The sequence below is a fragment of the Gasterosteus aculeatus genome, chromosome 8 (genome assembly GCF_964276395.1).
Source record: "Gasterosteus aculeatus chromosome 8, fGasAcu3.hap1.1, whole genome shotgun sequence".
Taxonomy (NCBI): domain Eukaryota; kingdom Metazoa; phylum Chordata; class Actinopteri; order Perciformes; family Gasterosteidae; genus Gasterosteus; species Gasterosteus aculeatus.
In genome coordinates, this window is record NC_135695.1 from 17,877,380 (window position 1) to 17,899,604 (window position 22,225).

Here is a 22,225-nt window from a genome sequence, read left to right on the forward strand (position 1 = left end):
GACCTTTGACCTTCTTCCTGACAGCCAAATGTATTTTGGAATAGTTATGTGCAAAATCGCATTAAATACGTTTTATAGAAACCATTTAATATCTAAGTGTCTTTTTGCGAGTTAAAATGGTTAATGACTTATTTCTATAATGTAATTTGAATTGTTTTGGTTGCTTCTTCATTCATTCTACTCAAACGATCCGACGTGAAAAACACCCTGAATCTGAAGCAGCTGAATGGAATGTGCCCCCCCCCCCTCTCTATCACGTAGTACACTTTTAATACCACCATGTCACAATATCACCTGTGAAAACGGTATCAAACTCGTCAACAAAACAATTTCAGGCAAAGGCCTGCGTGCGTGCATGTTGTGCAGTTTCCCAACACGCACTCTGGCTCTGTGTCGATCACAGGTGTTCATTCCTCCGAGCGTGTCTGATGGATTAACAGCTGCCGTCACGACGCAAACGCCGGGCCTCCCCGGATCTGACATTACACACATCGTCATGTGACAGCTGCACTCACACACACACACATACACACATATTAGACGATCTATACACACCACAATCATGGTAACGGTGGGAGGACTTTGTTCCAAACTAGACAATGTGTGGTACAACAATAGCGCTTTATGGTATTTATCCTTCAGTCTACTAGAAACTAGAAACTAGCCAAGGGGAAAGTCTGACAAAGAAAGAGAGCAGACACCAGGTAAGCGCTGCACAAAAGCCAGAGAAATAACAGTGAGAGATTTGTTTGATTTTTACATGCCGCACTGTCGTTAATATTCATATCCCTCCCCAGGGAGGCTTGTTTGAAAGATGTGACTACAGCACACCCCCCCCCGCTCCATGTCACCGTCTCCCTCACACACACACACACACACACACTTGTTTGGAGTCTCATTGGGAAAGTACAGCCAGGCAGCGTCTCCTCCCCTCCCTCCCTCCCTCCCTCCCTCCCTCACCCCCCCCCCCCAATAGGGAGTGATCCAGCTCGTCTCCTCTCCGTCACGCGGGTAATCAGCCTCTGCTATATCATTTGGCTCAGTAATGAAAGCAATCCCAGCGCTTTTCACAGCGGCGCAGCTCAAATAATGAGGGCGGCCTCACCCCTCCTCAGCCACACCTCACCCCACAGTCCTCACCCTCTCCCTCGTCCCCCCCCGAGCCCACTGTCAATGGATGAGAGAAAGCAAATGTGCGTGCAGTCGAGTGTGCGGAGCACGAGATGTTGCCAAGTCCTTTGTGCCCCTCTGCCTTCGTTCCGGGGGAGTCTAATGAGGGAATATTTTGGAAATGTTTTCCTTTTGGAACAAACAGAAGACCCCCAAAAAAAGAATTTCCCATCTCAAATGAGTTTTTCGGTGGGAGAAATACACAGCATTTCAGAAGGAATGAGAAAAGCGATACACCATCCGAATAATAAACAATATTCTGAGGAGCACAATTTGGTTTTTGAGGCAACTCATCTTCAAAGGGGTTCCCAGCCCCCAGGTTAGCAAGCACTGATCTACATAAAGACCTAAACGGGGAATCAAAACCATGCATGCAGATGAGAGGCTTCAACCCAGCAGGTAAATTACAAATCCTGTCATCTTTTACTGGTGACAGAAACTGTCCAAAATAATAACAACAAATGTTGGGCGAGCATTTAAATAATTTTCTCGTTTGTCATTTCCGTTGGTCACAAAGTGTTTGTTGGAAGCTCTCACTCGTCACACACGGCTGCAGCCGGGCTTCCGACATGGAAACCCGTTCCAGATGGCGAGTTAACTCAACTCAAATACGACTCACCGACTAGCATGTAATAACTCGGTAGACTGAAAAATCTGTGCTCAAATATGCAAAGGCGTGAGAACTCGGCCGACGGGCACAACGTTTGAGTTTGTTTAGGAGCGTTCAGTGTTTTCTGCGTCTCTTTGCTTCCGCCTGCAGCTCAGCTTACGAGCTTATCGTTGAGTCAGTGAGGAGACAATGACAGCAGTGTTGTTGGTTTTAGTTTTTTCTTTTTTTTCTTTTTTGCAAACCCAGCATTGTCTAACAAACACAACAGAAGCACACAACAAGAGTTCCAGGTCGACGAGGTCAACACAAGTACCAACACAGACCAGAGTCTCCCTGGTGGGTAACGTGGAGACGTGCCGAGCAAATCTTCATCGCACAGCAGCTCGACAGACAGGGTGAAGGTTCACACGCTGCGGACAAGCAACAGAAATATAACAGCTGACGGTAAAAATCTTTTGAAAATATGTTTTTCTTGTTTTTGTTTTTTTTTTCCAGGGAAAACGTGAATTCCCCTCCCTCAAGGCCGAGGATGAAAACGTTTTCTCATCTTATACACGACCATTTAACTTTCGTTTCATATAAACATGAAAAATGAGTAGTGAGGTTTCACGCGACAACAGCAATACGTCTTCACCAGCGTCGATGAGGTGTTTTTTGTGGTAACAGCAGTAACGAAATCTAAAATCTCCCATAAACTGGGGAATCGGTACATTCAGAACGTACGGACTTTCTTACAGCTCCGCTAACGTTCTCTGCATTCCAGTCAGCTGTGTAAGACCCGTTACAAAGAAAGGGATCATTTCACATGAAGTCAGGAGATGTCAGTGAGGAAATGAGAAGTTGCAGCAGAGGTTGCCCAAAGTTCAGGTATTGCATTTCATGTGGATCCGTCCCCTGGATGTCAGACCCGCCTGGTGTGCTGAAACATCAAAAGTAGTCCAGTTCTCTCCTTCTCGGGTCCAGTAAGAAGAGAGGGGGCTTGGAGGATCCCATCAAACATTCAAGCTTTTACGCGACCGATCCCACAGACGTCCTGGAGGTCCTGGAGGTCCTGGAGGTCCGGGGAGGAGCGTCAGAGTGTCTGCACCAGCACGGGGAACAGCAGAGACAGATGCTCGGCGCCTCGGATCGGGAGCTTGTGATTGGTGTAGAAGTGGATGACTTCTGGGATGGTGTCAAAGGGCGGGCTGTTCTGTCCCAGCACGTACTTGCCGTCTTTATAACGGGTGACCTTCATGTGCATGAAACCCTGGCAGCTCCTGTGGGCAGAACGGCACAGCGGTTCAGAGAAGGAAGGAGACAAATGGGCCAAATGGGACAAAAGGGAGAGATGCAATATGAAAAAGGGAGAGGAGAGTACGACAGAAAAAGACGGATGACATGAAATGTGGGGCACATAAAAAAATAAATAAAATAAATCAGCCTTCCACACATCTCGCCACATGATGACACAGTGGAAATGACAGCGTGGATGTGTGTTCTTTTTTCCCCCCCTTTGCTGCAGTTGGAGGACATCGCTCTAGCCAAGATTTAACACCATGTCACGAATTAGGAAGGACAGGAAACGATGACGGATGGATTGGTGGTATAATCGCACAGCGGGGGGGGGGGGACAAAAGTGGGAAAGACGTGCACGTGGCTTCGCCTAAAAGAACAACTCTGACTCGCTCCCTTTCAGTGATGTTCAGCCGTGACAGGACTTCCCCTTTAAGAGCCCACCATCCACTCCGACGTGCGTCTAATTATAGAAGCAGGGGGAAAGAGCAGGGCCGAAGTCGGTCACCGTAACTGCCATTGTTCCAGTGAACCAAATTAAATTTTGGAGAGCATTAAAGTCCCCCCCCCCCCCAAAAAAAAAGCCCCTCACTGTGACTGCAATCAGCAGCTTAGGATTTTGTCCCACTGGCCTGGAGAGCAGCGAGGGCCAGATGCTTCATCACGCCAGCGCTCCGGCATTCTTTCATCCAGTCCGGTTTGTTTTGGGGAATCTTTGTATCTCAGGATACGTTACAAAGTATGCGTGCTTCTTCATTAACATTCACCGTATCTGCCGATGTCTGAGGACCAAACACACAAGCAGCTGGTTTATGATCATAATAACTGAAGCACTGGTTAGGCTTTGCTAGATGTTGAAAAGAACAATAATATTAATTGGAATTGGGGGTTTTTTTGTTTTACTTCTGCACATTTCTTTGAATAAAAAACAAGCTTCCAGGCGGCTCTCCTTGCGTACAAGACAAACAAGGGTACTGAAGTGTAGAATTCAGTAAATGGCCCTGATGCAAAATACCTGACACAAGATAAGACTAGTGTTTGGTCCCTTGGCATGTGCAGACTACAGACATTCAGGAGAAGGGAAAGTAGGTCGAAGTCTTTAATCGGAGATGTGAGTTATGACTGAATATGAACTTCGGTAATATCTTTTTTAGATAATTTGTTTTTTCTTGCTTTTTTTTTTACCATGTTTTCCCCATTTTCATTTTGCTAATCAGGAGCGTTGTTTAAAACCTGTAGGATCATCAGCGCTCTTGTTTCTTGCCACCTCGAAATTCTTCTCAGCCAGGTTCTGTTCCTCGATACCAGTTATTAGTACTGGTCAGATGTCCAAATCTAAGACAATGAAGGCTGTGTGAAAGTTTCCCTTTAAGCCGAGTGGACGTCTGGGCTGATTTGACCGTTTACATTCCGACATTCTAACCAAGCAGAATCATTTCATACGAAACCACTACCTCTAAACCTCACATGCGGCAGGAGTGACCTTCGTGCTGGAGCGAGTGTGCGTGTGCTTGTCAAACCCACTCCACTCACGTAAATGAGTAATGCATGGGCTTGTTTATATGTCACCCCCCCCCCCTCCCTTCCCTCCTGAATTCCCTTCTTGTACGGCCCACAGAAGGTAATTCATATTCATTAGTGATTACGGCGAGGATGATGTGTGCACTCAAGTGTGCTCTACCTGCCTGATTACCACTTAGAAGGCCCGCCGGGGGCCACATTGGAAGGCCGCGGAGAGGGGCCAAGGATGGGGTGAGGACAGAGGGATGACGGCAGGGCGGCGTAGGCCCGGGACGATGGATTATGGGAGTAATTACAAGGGAGAGATTTGACCAGATAAGCAGTTCTGCGCCCTGCAAATGAGTGTCGGGAGAGGAATCAGCGCGGCAGTGATCTTGAGTGAGGGTGATGGCGGGAGGGAGGGAGGGACAGATGGAGAGGTGTGGAGACTGCGTTATGAGATCGGCGGCTCGGGTGGCTTCATGAACACTGCTCAGTTGCATGGCAGCAAAAAAAAACAAAAAAAACGACACAGGTGTCAAGTCAGCGTCGATGTGCGCGTGTCTCTTGTGTCTCACCGCAGGGACAGGGAGTAGTCAGAGCGGTTGGTCTGGCTCGTCCTCACCAGGTAGCTGCATTCTTTACACAACGTTAGCAGCGACTCCGCCTCCGAACGCGACAGCGACCCGTGGTACCATCTGAAGAACACAACACACACACACACACTTGGTTTGAAATGGTAAAATTGCAAATCGTTAAGTGTGAATGCAACTTGTTTGTACACCTTTTTCCTGCTGAATGTCGACACTGACATCTGTGTAGAACTTCATTTCATTCAAAAAGCAACGGTATGCATAAATGCTCATAATGCCAATGCGAACATGCAGACGTTCACCAACTTAGCTTAGCCTGTAGCTACTCTAACATCTGCTAATTAACACTGTGCCAGAAATGGTTACGCTGCTACATGAGGAGTTCAGGGTTCACCAAAGCTCCAACAATTGGAAGAAGTGAATGATCTCTTCCATTGTTTGGGAAATTTCACTAAAAACTACAGATGTCAACATTGGCACAAAAAGGAAGAATGAAGGAATCGCCTGTGGGGGCCGGGAATGTCCGGTGAGGTGTGCTGGATGCTACAGGTAGACGGCGATGCTGCTTCGATGTTTAAAGCAAAGCTTAAAAAGGAAACAAAAAGCTCAAAACAGCCTTTAGGAGATCATCAGGGGAGTAATGCGGCGTAATAATCAACCGCCATCCTCAAGTGCATCTGTGCACATGTATCTGTGAGCACACAAATCTTGTTTGTTGTGTGCGTGCGCATGTGCTGGTAGTGTCATGTGCTTGGATTTCATTAGTAAAACAGCTTTTTATGTGAACATAAACAGCGCATGAATTACACCAGTGATGTCTGAAACTACAAGACCAAATTAAAAAGCTTCTTCTTAATGTTCGGACTTAATTATTTCTCACCTGAACCGTTTGCAGTTCTGTAAGCCATCATGGCTGCTGCTACACCTAAACACACAACTACTTCTATTTAATGTGTACCCGCCCTTATTATTAGATCAGTGGAATCAAATAAATACACTTGTGGAATATAAAACCCCGTCCTCCTTCGAATATTCAAAATAACTTGCATGATTAACGTATGTGGATGGCAACCAATGCAGAGACACATTCTGCAGGGATTACTGGTTTATGGTAATGAAATTCACATGCTTTTGTTTGATTCATTTGCTACTTTCTGCAAACTTATTTTCTGTGATTTGTTTACTCCCTCATACAGTCCTGGGATTAACCCGCGTGTACTTGTTGCACAGCATCGTTGGAACAATATGCAACCGATGTGAACCGTGTGATCAGTATCGCATTTACATACTTGGACAAACGGGTGTCGGTGCAGCTTCTGTAGGGTTCAACAGAAGAATGCATACATACACCTGCTTCTCCAGAGGCAGAGTGGGGTCCACTCTCTCCCCCACCACGCAGAGGCCTTCCTGCGCCATTCGAAACTTCACCCCGCCTCCTGCCAGCGGGCTGGACCTCGGCCCCGCCGGGCGCAACCGCTCCGTGGGCGACGAGGAGCGGTCCCACTCCGCGCTGCCATCCGACTGCGCTGCTGGCAGACGGGGGACACACGGGAGAAAAGTGAGTCACGGTATTTTGCACGGCGCTACGGTCAGAAGGGATTAATCGCCTCGGCCGGAGTCGGGCAAACAAGCCGCCATCCGGCGATTGAAAAACCACGCATGCAGGAGAGAGAGAGGCGTCTCGCGGATACTGACAGACTGCAATCACAAGCACCGCCATCGGCGTGTTGATGAGTCACCGAGGGCAGATAAGAGGCAGGAAGTTGGCTTCTTACCCGTGCCAACGCGGCAGACGACACTCATTCTGTTCCAGAGCAAGTTAATTGTAACCAAATTGTTATTGTTATTCACCTCTACTGGGATTTTGGACAAAAAACGATCTACAGAAGAAGTACCGTAAAATGAACAAGGCAGACATCATAATGTGGAGGGAGCTTCTCACGCGTGGGTCGATGCAAGAGGGGAATAACAAACCTCCCACAAATATGGAGGACACAACAAAACCGCACAGGCGGGGGGGGGGCGAATGCAAGGGGGTGCAGATCAGATGGAGGTCGAGCAGATGTAGGACAACAGCCGGGTCATGGGGGTCAGGGTGGTGCGGTCAGGGTGCATGCGTTGGCCGTGACAAAAGGGAGGCAGGAGAGGGGAGGGGGTTGGGGGGGGGTTGTGATCAGTGTGGGAGTTCAGTTCACCTGGCTCTCTGACTGGGGGCTCCTCCTCCAGTTGACCCACCGGGGACGGCCAAGGCAACTCCGACAAGTCCCTCATTTCTAGTAGAGGGAAGGGAGGCAGAGGGGAGTGGGGGGGGAGAAACAGGGAGCAACAGAGTGAGAAAAACAGCAGATGGGCTCGCACAAAGTTAACCAAGGGAAGAAATGGGAGAGAAGTGTTGATTGTTGAAGAAGCCAGACGGAAATCAGGTGCGAGATTTGAATGCGGGATGGAGAAAGAGTGAGAGAGCAAGAAGTGAGACGGGGGAAGAAGGTGGAAGAGGGGGAAGCCCTGTTGAGAGGCTGCGTGGGTGATGTGTTGGGAAATTAACCACATTTCCTGTCATAAAGAAAAGGAATAACCTCTAGAGTCACTGTGCTGCATCCACACACGCGATAATTTTATCATGTGTGATCAGACCGAAGAAAGCAAAGAAAGTACAAACGGAGCAGACGGGAGAACCCAGAGGCTGCATTATTTATTGTCATTTGAACCAATCCACTTTAAGAAGCTGTCTAGCAGGAGATGCAATGAAAACAAAACGCGACCCACAGAGAAGTGAGACGGAGGACCTGAGGAGCGTAGGGGGGGAGGGAGGGAGGCGGGGGCTGTAATGCTCCATTCACCAACAGTAGGAAAAGCAGCAGGTTAAAAAGAAAGTGAAAATAGCTCATTATCTACCGCGGCGGGCAACTATATACTTTAACAGTCATTACTGCAGCCTTACATGTACAAGGACACGCACATTATGCGATTTCCCACTTGCACGCCGTACATTGAGCTCCTCCCAGCGAAACAGGATTACTAAACAAATAAAAGGAAAAGTGGGGTTGACGTCTTAATGAGCCGACAAATCCAAAGACCCCCCAGGCCGGCGACATCAAAGGCCATGTGAATGGGCGTTTGGAGAGAGACCCAAGCTGTACATACATGCCCCTCTCCCTCCCTGGTTAATTATTGAGCAGGCAGACACACTCCGCCACTTTCTCTGGCTCTCCGTGAATTATTGATGCGTGGCGCAGTACAATGGACCCATCTGGAGCAGCCCGCACCTCAGCTGAAGCCAGGATTAAAGTGTGGCCTGGCACCCTTCAAATAGGGGACATGCACCCGCATAGTTCCTCAGAAACACACACACACACACACACACACCGGACACCTCGAAACTAAAGCTCGGCCACACTACTGCCGGTCCGCTCGCCACCGTCCCGCCTCTAATTTTCAAGCAGAGTCAACCATGGTGAAGAGAAAAAGGGTGTAAAGAAAGAGACAGAAAGGAAATGGAAGACATCCAAGTTAATGTATTACCAATCAGACACGTGCTCAGCCATCGGAGTGACAGTTCAACTTAGGGGTAGTAATGTTACACAGAATTCCATCAAGATGACTTTTCTATGGTTTTAGGAGGGTTAGGTTTCCACTCTTGAGGAATCCTCCGTTTAATTTCCTCCATGGTAAATAAAGTACATTGAAAGCAGTATTTTTCTTTGCCAAAAGGTAATTTCAAAGTCACTGGCATCCATTTCCTTTAACTCAAATAATCTATATCTATTATCTATAGTGCATATCTCCTTACAGTCCGCTGGCTGTACGGCTCTGTAAATAGACACAGGACTAAGTAAAAAAAAACAACAACATCTTTTAAGATGTTGACGGACAAAACGGTAGCCCACAAACCATCGGTGTCGTCACGCCAACAACGTCCACTTCCTACACACAGTCCGAGCTTTCTACAGCGCTGGCAGTGTGTGGATGGGTCCGGATATGCGTGGCTAGATTCACGGTAACCCACGGTAACCCTTCCTGAACCTGCAGGCTATACCATGCTAACTGGGATTAGATGATGTTTTTATCCAGGATCATTGGGCACTTTCTCCCCAAACTCCCCACTCCGATAACAAAAGACTGAATGCTAAGCTAACACACGCACACAACCAAGGCATGTCACTCTTTCACTAGAAGGGAACATCTGGCTTCCATTCACTTCTAGTGGGAACCTGTGGATCTCTCATTCATAGAGGGCTATTAAAAACACAATGAGAAGCACTAATGGTTTTCGGACAAAGGCACACTCATCATGGTCACTTGTGCTTAAAATCTACTCCACGGTAGTCATTATATATACTAAAACAAACTAATGTTTTCCCCCGTTAGTCCAAATTCCAATTTTGACCCAGCTGAAGAAACAGGCGACGGGAATTCACTAACCTTTGGTGTGCTGGTGCCTCTACTACCTGCTAGCAATTACCCAGAACTATTTGAGGGGGATGGAATAACCAGACCTTCCAGAACACGTCGCCTTCAGTGACGGATAACTGACTTTTCAAGCCCACCAGCTGTTTTCGGTGTCCTCGTCATAAAAAGAGGAGCAGACAGAGACAATAAAGCAGCTTCATTAGGTCCATTAATGAAGACATCTGTTTTTCCAAACAGCCCCGGCAACACATCTTTTCACCGCACACAAAGACCTTCTGCTCGGCAAAATGGTCCCCAGACGGACCATTAACACCTTATGCTACGAATCCACGGTGGTTTCCTTTGCATAATATGCCTCCACGCCATTTAGATTTTAGTTTAAAGCCTCCCTCATTCCTTGACGTTCTCGTGTATGTATCTATTTTCCCCAGGTTTTCATTTAACTCATCGCTCTATCCTCGTTGCACCTCGGTCACCTTTCCTCCCACCTTTCATCAAGTGGGGCATTACCGCTCCTTCGATATTCCCTCGGTCCGCTCGTGTCTCGCCCTGCTCTACTTCCAGCCCCTCTCCACCTGTCTCTCATATTGGGTGGCGAGAGGGAAATCAAGAAAGGGCATGCCTTTTCATTAATGTCAGTAAAGGTTCACGACGAATGAAACAATGGGGAGAAGAAGGAGGCAGGTGAGGGGAAATGTGAGGAGGAGAGGAAGAGAGCGTGGGTAAAGGGAGCAGGAGAAAGAGTCCTTCCACCGTAACGGTAAATTGATGGAGAGGCTGTTCAGATTCCCCCCGGGGACGGTTTCTAGCAACAAAGAGCAGCATCACACCAGAATTAGAAATCACGTTTGTCTGCATGCACACACACATACACACAAAAAAAAAAAAAACACTTTCAGACCCCTACGGGAAAATAAACGCATGCAGAATAGTCCAGAAAACCTTGTTCTGCCCCGTCAGAGCCCATTCATCTCGACAACAGGACACAATGCATACAGAAGCACACCATCAGTCAAGGTGTCGTTGCAAGATTAGCTAAACTAACCTTCCGTGTCACTTTGAAGCACCCTTCAGCCTCTAGAAGAATGGAATGCGCTGGATGACTGCTGGGAAGTTCGCCGGTGACACTACAGCCATCGGCCGGATTACCATCAACGACGAGAGGAAATCAACAACCTTGTGAGCATCAGCATGGCGAAAACAGCTGCATTTCCCGAGAAAACGAATTTCACAGAAGAGCAATAGAAAGCATCCCGACTGCAAACATTAGAAACTGGCGCGGGGGTGTGAATGACACCGGACCGGAGGGCAGCGGGGGATCAGAACGCCCATCGGTACCCATCTACCGAGTATCAGTGGTGTTGACGAGGTGAGTGTGCGAAGAGGTAAGAGAATATCAAAAGACAACTGCCCCCCCCCCCCCCCCGCCCCCCGGCCACCGCCTGGCACCCCAAAAGTCAGTGGGGTTCATGAACGTCCGCGAACGTCTTTCTGGCCGTCCGTCCGTCCAGCCGTTTCTGACTCGTCTGGTGTCGCCATCTTTTTAATGAGTTTCCTCAACAGCTGTTGGAATAAATCAATTACAATGAATAAACCGAACAATTTGCCACAGAAATGACTATGGAGTCCCCAGGATAGCTGCTTTAAATTGGTTCTGTGCTGCAAATGGTTTGTCTGAACCAAGTGAAAAGAAATTCGCAAGCCCCTTGCTTTTTATAACGCACACACACACATTCACACTGGGAAGCTTCCCTGCACAGCCACTGTGTTTTTGCAGTTGCCTAATGAGCAGCTGCAGTGGTACGAGTGGAGGATAAGTGCTTTTCTCAATGGCATCACGAGAGTAATTTGTGGGGTTGGAAATTGTTATTCATCCGTCCGTCCCCATCCAGATTTCCTGCTGATTTGCGACCCTCTAATTATACTCACACTCCTCAATCATCTGCAGCAAACGGCTTCACGCACCTTTCCTGGACTATAAAACTTGCAGACATGAAATACCTAAAACGTACGTTCATCTGGTAGTTGTGGCCATCAACGATTTATTGGATTGTGCCTTTAATCAGCACCAATCACTGATTGGTGAACGGTTGCAGAGGCAGTCTCTGTCTGCTGGACTGACTATTGACTTCCAAGAATTAACGACTGCCGTAATTTGAGTACGATGGTGGAAACTGGTGACAGCTTTCCGAACGTTGCAATTAAAACCCACCGAACGTAGAGAAGCCCGTCAGCACGACCCCTCGGGCCCTGCTCGCTTCACACGCGCACAGCAGGCTGAAGCGGACATTGCAAAATAGACAAAATGCTTTGGAGGCGAGCTTATTTCTGATACTATTTGAAAGATAGCCAGAGAATTACATTTAAGCGTGGATAAGCTGTGAAAATCATAATTACTCAGATTCTGTTTAGAAGCACTTGCATGGATGCAATGCACGCACCCCCCCCTCACCCCCTCCTCCCTCATATGTGCCAACCTGCACAAAACCTCTTCTCACCCTTGAATTAGGGGGGCATGATAATCAGAGCAGGAAAACCTAGTTGAGAATCCACATGTGCGCGTGTGTGTTTGTGCGAGCGCCCATGTGACGGTGATGATGAGGGGCTGCCGGCAGATCGCGAGCCCCCCCTCACCCATCCCCTTCCTGCCCCCTGTAGAGAGTTATCTGAGTGAGTGTGTCACATCCACAGGGAGTGGGGGGGGGGGGGGGGGGGGGCAGCCCTGTCACCGTGGCTGCGTTGGCATATATATGTGTGAGAGATGTGTTAGCGGATGACTGATTGCACCCTGCCACACTGGCCCTGACTCCCCCCCCCTTCCTCCTCACTCCACCACAGTCCCCCCCCCCCCCCGACCATCCATTCATTCATTCTCAACGCCACAAACTGAGCTGCCACCAAACATACCGTAACCTTGGACGTCCCTTTCCATTCGTCCCCATGCAGCTAGCCTTCTCCCCGGCCTCCACTTTCTCTCTTTGTCCATCCCTCTCATACTTCCTCCTCATCATTCTCAGCCCCCCCGCCGCCCCCTCCCTCCCATGTGGGCCGTGCCTAGCAACGCTGAGTGGGAGTATGGATTAAATGTGAGAATGGAAAATGCTGTTTGTGTGTTTGCACTCCAGCGCTTTGGTCTGCTCGGACGGACAGCACGCCAGCTCAGAGTGCCGACTCTGAATGGGGGAACAAGAGGGTGTCGGAGGGCGACTCGAGTCGCACGAGCGTTTTCCTCCACCGCGCGCTCTAATGGCGCCGCGAGCACCGCTCTGCGGGAGCGCATGCTGCTTTGGGGGCACAAAGGAGGAAAAGCTGGAGGGGAATAAAGCCACAGATGAAGCAGGAATGGCGGCGATATTGGCTTTTAAATGAACGGTTGTGCGCCCCCCCCTCCTTTGGATTCACCTGCGCTCTCAAATAAGTTACGGAGCCTCTTTGCTGCTCCTCGACTTAACGCGATTAGAGCCCGAACACAGTGTTAATGTGTGTGTGTGTGTGTGTGTGTGTGTGTGTGTGTGTGTGTATGTGCGCTCAGACAATGGTGCGCCGACCATGACTCTCTTATTAGCACTGGATCGGTCATGCACTTGCAGGCATGTAATTAACGAAGGGGGGGGGGCACACAGGACTGAAGTGGGGAGGAGCGCATACGAGGCAAGGTTGATTTATTATGCCATCACCTTGACCTTGCTGACTTGGAGACACAGCTCAATTAAGCCGAATTGGCCTTTAATGCCTCACACTGATACTCCTAAATGACCCGTCAGTTCAGTTTTACTTCACTCTCTCCGTCCAATTATATCCGGCGCGTGGAACATAGTGGGCACGGGATGTGCCGTGACATGTCAGTGCCACTTTGAAAAATAAGCACCGCGCCAATTATTTTAGAAATTCCCCCGGATTGTGAAAGTAAAGGATTCGTTCCTCTGCAAAGCTTCTCTTAATGAGGTCTACTGTATCTCTCTGACGCGAACTTATATGCACCCACTTTGACAGACCAACGCGCTGACAACCCTAATGATCATCTCAGAGGTGCTTGTTGTGATTGTGAGAGAAAAATAAATCTGTGGTCAGCAGAAGTTTAAAGGCAAACAAAAGAAACAGAGGTGTGTGTCATTTGAGTTGAGACAGTGAAGGTCACAGCACTCGGTTTTCTGCAAAAAAAAAGATTTCCAAGATGTGGTGATGGGGGGGGGGAGGACTCTACAGTCAAAGGTCAGGACAGTTAGATGACTATTTCACAATGTGGTGAAAGCAGCATGGCTCTCTGTGTGCTTTGACCTTTAAAACAGCCTTTTTCAAGCCTGGTCTAAAACATTTTCACAAATTCTACTGAACTATTCCCTTTTTTTTTTGTAAAGCACATTTTCTAAAATAGGTCTTGACAGCCAGAAAACTGTCCCGTCTGTACAGTCATTGGTATTGTTGTGTTTGGGGGCATTAAATGTGGGTGTTCAGTCAAAAATGCGAACTGTTTTGCCACCCTAGATATTACAACTACAAGTTTTTCTAAAAGCTTTTATTCTGGGACGCCCTAAATATTGATTTAAATATGCAAGGCCTGATTCAGAAGCTCCGTGGTCTAAACCTTGTCTAAAATGTATTCAGAAATCGATTTCCCGTATAATTTCTTCAGCAGATACGTTCTCCCGTTTGACTAGAGACTAATGACACTCCACTTAGTGGAATATTAATCAATATCAATCAGGTGCAGGTACCTTTCACTAAATTATCACGAGTTGTGATACATTTAGGTGGTTTTGGCTCCACCATGATATGCATTGACTTATATTGTCATGACCTTTATAGTTACCTGCAAAAGCTTTGGAGATGTGATCCTTCTTCCATTCCCAGGGTTGGTCGTACTCATCGGCCGGCCTCTCGTCGTCCTGCGGCAGCCTGCTGCTCTCCTCCTGAGCTTCTCCGTACGGAGGACCCGGGCGCTGTGTTCGCACATCTTCATAGGGGGTATCGTAGAGCTGCACCCCGCCCCGCGAACGTCCTCCTCCTGGGCCGCGTTGCAGCTCTGTTGATGCGCGTATGCAAAATGAGGCACAGACGAGAGGCAACCAGTAGCGGTACACTGTTGTTTACTGAAAGGAAAAAAAGCCTGTTGAGATCCGCCATGACTGGAATTAGTGGGGAGGGGAAAAATGATGTTTGCACAGCTTTCCGGGGGCTCAGGATCTCATATAGGGGGGCTTAATAAGGCCTTGGGCAAGATGCTGAGTTGCAACACGTTAGACAAACTCCCCCCCTTCACTCGTCCACCCTGAATCCCAGCGGCAATCTAGCACGGCTCACAACAGCATCCATGCTGGCTGATTAACATTTTCATCACTTTCTCAGTGGGTTCCCAACAAGAATTGTTTTTGCAGCGACTCTTCCGTGAAGTCAAATGTGGCCACGAGATAAAAGGATTTCAGACTATCGACGCACAAAAGGTTGAACTCTGATTACAAAAGAAGCCTCTAAGCTGCAGCGGCGGCAATCGGCGATGGCGCTTTCGATAAGTTGACCTCAAAAATGTACCCTTTAAAAAAAAATAAAAAAATAAAACACGAGTGGTACAGAAGTGGAGAAAATGAGGAGAAAAAGAAGGAATCGGCATCTTTTGTGCACACAGCCGCCAGCCGTTTGAAAGGGAGGTGATTTAACGCGGGAAGGGAAGGGGACTAAATAGAAGGCCTCCCTGCTGAAAGGCAGGGGAAAACTTTAACCTTCACACGACAAGACACCGCTACTGGGCGGCCTTGTCGTCGCCATGGCGACCAAATGGAGGGCTTGGGGAAAGGCCCCGAGGTTGTGAAGCAGAGGGTGGAGGGGAAACGGAGAGAGAAGAGGTGCAAGGCGAGGGAGGAGGAGGAGGTGGAAGAGTAAAAGGAAACAAGGGCGCGGGGGGGGGGGGGGGTGAAGTGAGAAGAGGACAAGGGAGGGAGGTGAGGGAGGGGGAAGGTCTGCGGGGCGTTTGATGTTAAGTCACGGAGACAGAAGCACGGCGGCGCTGAGCGGTGCTCTACCTGCGCCGGGAACCCGCGGCGTAAGCGACAGCGTGGGGGGTGGGGGGGGAGATGAGAACAGGCGGAAACGCCGCAGCAAATACATGGGAAACATGATGGAGGAAAACACAGGAGGGGGAGAGAGTAACAATCTAACAGAAAGGTGAAATAGATGGAAGACTGAGGGAGGGTTTAGGCCCACAGATGAACGTCAGAGCTGGAAACAGATCTCACAGACCAGTGAACTAACCCCCCCCTCATCCCCCCATCCAAAATGTACAGTGAAAGAAGCACGCAGGTGTCTTTTGAGGACCATCTTTGTGAGGCGTAATTACTACTGGGATCTCAAGTTCGTGTTTGCTGCTCCGCTGTGTTTTTTGACACAGCAGGCAGAGAAAGACAAAAGCAGACAGACTGACAGACTGACAGCTCTGGAGTGACGGGCTCAATTCAAAAGCCAATGAAGGCGCTGAGACAACGCTTTGCCACCGCGCAGAATCTAAAATCTCCAGCTGCAACAGGAAGGTTTCTAGATGAGGCTCCGTTCACCTCGAGCCGAATACGACGGGCTTCATTGGATCACCAAGAAGCCAACGGAGGTGACAAGGGACAGAAGACCGGACATAGTTGTTGCTTCAGGACAGATTAGCAAGAAAGCCAGACTCCCCTCAGGGCCTCAGAGAGAGAGAGAGAGAGAGAGAGCCCTCCAGATGAAGTGAGATGGAGGAAGGGGAGCGGGTGGGGGAGTGGAGGGGCTTTTACACTAAATTGCTGGGACAGAGCAGGGAGAGCATGAGCGAAAAGGGCAGACAGAGATGTTATGGGAGGAGACAAATGGAAAACGATAGACGCAAGCTAGATAATGTGGGAGAAAAAACGCGAGGGAGGAGGGAGACTGGATCCTGGGCGAACACCTCGGGAAAAAAAAAAGTGGATATTGCGTGAGGCTGACTGACTGAAAGCAGCGTGGAGCAGACGGGTCTAACTAATGCAGGATTCAATAAACTGGCGTTATTGAGCAATATTGCAGTGCAGAAAAAAAAAGGGAAAAAGTGCAAAAAATCCCTCAATGTAAAAGAAAAAGGGGGGCAATAGAAGTAGAGTCATTGGTCATCTCAAAAAAAATAGCTGATGGATTTAAGATCTATAATGACAAACGAGATGTTGCGACTGAAATGCAATATAATAGCAGACAGATTACTTATTGTCAGATAAGAATTCTTCATTTGTACCTTCAGGATGGTCACATACTCTCATGTTATGAAGGCAATTCTGATGAACGACTTAATTCCTTATTGCACGGGTTTACTACACATTAACAAGCTTACTAGCAGAGACCACGACGATGCAAAAAAGGAGGAAGCAAAGGTAACGGATGTAAGCCACTTAAGCATTGTGATACTGATAAGACACCGACTGACCTGTTATGACCCGCTGGGCCTCATACGGCTCCATGTAGCCGTTGTTCTCGTGCGGAACAGGTCTGAGATCTGGTTCTGACCCGTGGTCAGCGCGGGCGTCGAACGGGTCAGAATAATCCGTGTCGCCCGCCAACGGAGCGGACGGCACCACCTGAAAAGACAAATGACACACTTGACCCATGAGGACAAACGGGTGATGTTACAGAAACATAGACATGGGACACAGGGTCACACGCCGCCGTTTGACAACCCTCAACCCTTAAAAAGTAGTCCCGCCCTCGCCCGATTGGAGCGTTGGCGGGTTTGGTTACGGACGAAAGGCTTTTGGTATCATTAAGACGCTCATTTGCATCGTTATCGTGAAACCATACCAACGCTATGGTGGCTAACCAGCGTCATTCTTCCTTAAAAAAGGCGCTCAAAGGACAATGTTGCAAGTTTGTTGTGACAGTTAATCAGAATGCAAAGCAACCAGAAACCGTCCTGCCAGAGGATCCGGTGGGTTTTTCGGGCCGTGGGGAGAGAACGCGGAGAGTAAAGAGGGAGCTGGTTGCACAGGAGACAAACAGTCATCAGCTGGCACGCTGACAGATACACAGGCAGCCATATGGTCACACACACACACACACACACACACACACACACACACACACACACACACACACACACACACACACACACACACTGCAATGTAAATTGGAGTGCGGTTGTTCCCACAGACCCTGGGAAATTAATGAGAGCAGGAGGAGAGCGGAGCAGAGGGGAGGGGGGGGGAGCTATCGACTTGAGTTAAGACTATTACTTCAATCCACTTCAGGACTTTCGCACTTGTAGCATTTTCCACCAGGCAAGTTCATGGATTTGACTGCAGCTACGAAAAAAAAACCCTCAAATGCTCGACTCCCCGAGCGGAGCGTGAGCGGAATAAACGCGAGTGCCGCTGCCTAGCAGGACCTTCGCTCGACATCTGCCCGCCTTTGTCCTCCGCGGTGGTCGCGAATGTTCCCCAACGCCGCGCGGCCAGAAGAGCACAGCAGTCCCGATGACACGAGCGGCCCCACAGCATAAATCACACCTCCCCGTGGCCCCTTGTCTTATCCAGTACGCCTCGCTGTATGTGGCCCCCTCGCGTGTGTACTGGGGGGGGGGGGGGGGGGGGTGGTCTCTCTCAGCTTGGAAAACCAAACCCCGTTCATTATTTATGAAGGGACATAAACTCAGGGGACTGTGAGCCTCTCTCTATGACTCAATGCTCCGCTCGAGCCGTCAATAATTCCCTCTTCCATCTCCGGGTAGCGAATTTATGTGGCGCGTGGGCAGTAATGTGATTTATGTAAACAATGCATATGTGAGACACACATTACTAGTCACTTGCTTATGGAGTCCAATCAATAAAGCCGTCACTGTGATGGAAATGGGATGAGAAGCGGGGAGAGGGGTTTTTGTTTTTTTTCCATCCTTCATCACTTACTTGCCTTCCATTCATCCCACTTCCTCATGAAAAAGAAGACAACCCCCCCCCCCCCCCGAAACACCTACGCACACATGCAGAGAATATGAGGCTCTTACGGGCTCCTGCTGGTCCTCTAGAGAGACAGTGCTGAGGAGGATCTTGGTCCTCCCCAGCTCCTGGGAGTCCACTTTGATCAGCCTGTGCTTGGGAGATTTCCCGTCCACGCTGGACGACTTCATGGGCGAGCCGTACACAGGCGTGGCGGGGTCAGGGGTCCCGGACTCGCCCCTGGACCTGCTCTCCGGGTCCTCGTAGGGATCCTCGAAGTCCAGGTCCCTCTGCAGGCGGTAGGCTTTGAGGATCTCGCTCTCCGTGTAGTCTGGTGTCGGCGGCTGGGGAGGCACCTTCCTGCTGCCGAAGCTCAGGTAGTCCTTCAGCCACTTGGCCATCGCAGCTCCGCGTCCAGGTGTGCTGTGGAGGAGGGGGGGGGCAAACACTGACATTAAGGTTATTATTTGTGAAATTGTATTTGTGTACAAGGAGTTCGACTTGTGCCGTGTGTCTTTTCCGATTGTCACGAGACAGTATCTTGAGAATAGCAAACCAAAAAACACTTTTTTGAATCCACATGTCGCGATCCATTTATTAATATATGTGCCGGACAACTTCCCACCGACAGCAGACCCTCAAGCTGCGTTCACGGGCCGTGATGTGCCGTTCAAATACACCAGCAGCTGGGTTTTACGCTTTAAGCAGGGAGCAACAACGTCTGGCATCTGGACTTTGCCCAAAGGCTGCAATTACATTTCACACCCCTGCAATAAAGTCCGACGTTAACATCATGGCTGATGAAAAGATAAAAGACTTAAAGCGACTATGGAAGGAAAGAAGAATTAAAGAAACTGTTTCACATCGTGATATTCGCATTAAATTGGTCACATAGCCATCATTAAAAAAAAGGGAAATGTTTAGTTTTGCCACGTATTTGTACACAACAACTTGGTTAATCCGGTCGTATTTTTCTAGACACTTTCAATCAAAACGGTCAACAAAACACTGGGTTTAATCAGCAGGGAGCGCGCGCGCTCACTCACCAACCCGATTCAGTCCTTCTGCCACTTTATTCCGCGTCGCTTCATCTCGATCACGATAAAAGTAAAAAGAAAAGAAAAAAATCCCCCTGCTCGCGTGTGGTACTCCACAAAAAAACAAAAAACAAAAAGAAGCCAGTGAAACCCGCAGGAATTCTTCCTCCTCCTCCTCCTCCTCCTCTTCCTCCGACTGACGGCAAACGTGCGACTGAAGCGAGCGACTCGAGAGCTCCGAGAGAAACTCAGCCGAGCGATTAAAGGGGAGGCGCTTCGTCATTGAGAGATGTGCACATCCTACCGCATGCACGCTCCTTAAAACCACTACAACAACATGGGGGGGGGGGGCAAATAAAGAGCAGAAACTGGGGAAGGAGGAAAAAAAAGCTTGCACGAAATGTGCTCCGAACGTGCATTATTGATTGTTATGACATCACTGGAGGCTTCGCTGGAGGTTCTTCAAAAAGGGGCTTTTGGAGAGAAAGCCGAGGCCTAAATGGTGAACAAAACGGTTGTCTGCTTCCTTCATCAAATGGCTTGATGGAGTAAGGAAATCTCATCCCTCATCTGGTAGAAACGAAGTTTAGACAGAAACACTTAAAACAAGATAACAAAAACACTGAGGCACTTCCACTCTTTGGGTCGTGTGCGTCATCCGTCGTGTCCTCCTGTCTGAGTGGGTTCTCGTCCTCTCACGAGACCCCCAAACCGCGTAGTCCGGCCTGTTAAATAGGATTAAGGCCATCCAAGTCTGTTAAAAGGCCGTAAATGCCTCCCTTTTTTACGACACTCATGATCTCACTCTCTCCCGGGGGGGAGACGGGATGAGGTCATAGAGCTACTCTCCACTCCCACCACAACCATCAACACTATCCCATCAAGGCCATCACATCTTTGCCCCGATGTCTGCTCCAGTGCTCCCAAAGCGCTGACTTCAGACCTAAAGAGGTGGGGATCATGGGGATTAAAAACATCTGTTTCTGAGGGAGACCTGAGGGGGTGTGATGGCGAAACATCTCGCAGGTCCCTGCACTCCCGTCCAGGTCATTCATAGCATTCAAGTTTGGCAAAAACGTGAAGATACGATCCATTTCGTGACATCGGCCGATAGAAAGACACGTCAAGTTTTTGTAATTAGACAAAAAATGTCACTAATAATATGCTTTTTAACAATATAAAGATTATTGCGGGAACCGGATTCCCGCGGGGAGAACTATAGTCGTTAAAACGTGGGAACCAGATCAGTAAAAGGTGTTACGGGTCTTAACTCCTGGGAATGATACAGATCTTGTTGCCACAACATGGGACCTTGATACAAGATCTCACACGACAATAGCTTCTACCCCCAGGTTAAGATATGTTCCTTCAGATGTCAAAGAAACACCATGTTCTTATTCTTCAGGGACTCCTGTGCTTTCTATGACATTACCTTTGTATTTTATCCTGTCTGGAATTTAACAGTGATCTTTCATCTCTTCTTCCTCCCCGCAGCTACACACTCCTGTTTTTAATCTGCAGAATCCAATATGTTCGGAACACCTCCTCCAACTAAGTAACATCTTGTTTTTCCATCATGGCTATACGGTGGGAGTCAGAACTGTAACGGAACAAAAGAATGAAACTGAGAAAGAGACGCAAAATCAGAGGCAGACAGACGGTCAGACTCACGGAGAGACGGAGAGATGAAAGCAATGGAAGATCAGGATCTCTTCCACATAAGAGATGATCACAAACAGGCAGACAGGCTGTAAGTCATTGTGTTTACCCGGCTGCTTCATAGGAGCCGACAATTTATTTGAAAAACAGAAACAACAAGCAGCGGTGGACTATTTCAGATAATTAATAAGACTGCCTCATTATAAAAGGGCTAAATATGGACGGGACATTTGCTGTATAATTCAAGCTTTCACTGGTTGCTTTATTTCCAGCTTCACGAGGTATACACCCATATGCCGTAGACATTAATGTACAACCACACATCTATAAAAGTCCTTTAAAATCATGCATTCAATTTTATGTTTTAATTTATGTGACCGTGATGTTAATTTCTGTGGCTTCCTCCCCTGTGCATTTACTGCCCCCCTTCGGGGGCTGGTGTGTATTGCATGTGTCGTTTCTATCTGTTGATGACATGAAGCCAATTTAACGTGATAGTTTGGGACGGTAATAATTGGAAAGTTAATGATGTATATAACGTTAGTAAAAATCTTAAATTGTATCCGTTAACGACGGAGGTGGATGTAAACAAAGGAGTTAATTTACAGGCTTTAGTGATATATGTATTTATTAAAGCATTTAAGCACAGCAGCAACTAAACCCGTTGAATATTAATGAGCTTATCGAATAGTTTTATAACATTATTTATTTCACTCACCTCGCTCTTGGATATGATACGTTACCACCTCATTACTTCCGGGTTCAGCGCCTCTTTTTCATTGGTTCAATTCACTATATCTTGTCAATGATTGGTTGAAAAAGTGCCATATAATGAACATCTTCGAGAAACAGCGAGATACTTTTTCTCTTCCCCCCCCGTGTTGGAACGTGAGCTAAAGCTACCGACACGATAGCAAAGCCGGACAAAACGGAATGATAATCTTCTATTAACTAAAGCCAGTAAACCGCAAAACAGCAGCACGCGCTTCAGGGAGGTTTTAAAACAAAAAGGCTCCACGCGACACTACACGTCACCCGTCATCGCCAATCAAA

The 22,225-nt window shown here is 48.3% G+C and overlaps 1 protein-coding gene across 10 annotated transcripts; it reads right to left on the bottom strand.

The window, feature by feature from the left end:
* Nucleotides 1-1,984: 1,984 nt before the first annotated feature.
* On the bottom strand, nucleotides 1,985-22,141 carry shdb (Src homology 2 domain containing transforming protein D, b). Of its 10 annotated transcripts, none has more exons than XM_078108505.1 (8): nucleotides 21,891-22,141; nucleotides 18,545-18,899; nucleotides 16,976-17,126; nucleotides 14,369-14,581; nucleotides 7,344-7,421; nucleotides 6,497-6,674; nucleotides 5,134-5,253; nucleotides 1,985-3,039 (listed from the first exon to the last, which is right to left on the bottom strand). In XM_078108505.1, exons 2-8 carry the CDS (start codon nucleotides 18,875-18,877, stop codon nucleotides 2,853-2,855), a joined length of 1,260 nt encoding a protein of 419 aa, XP_077964631.1. In that variant the 5' UTR covers nucleotides 18,878-18,899; nucleotides 21,891-22,141; the 3' UTR covers nucleotides 1,985-2,852. The 10 variants fall into 10 exon arrangements, with proteins under 10 accessions (XP_077964631.1, XP_040039714.2, XP_077964634.1 ...); XM_040183780.2 differs by having other exon boundaries at nucleotides 6,497-6,677; XM_078108508.1 differs by lacking the exon at nucleotides 21,891-22,141 and adding an exon at nucleotides 19,527-20,145 and having other exon boundaries at nucleotides 5,181-5,253.
* Nucleotides 22,142-22,225: the final 84 nt, after the last annotated feature.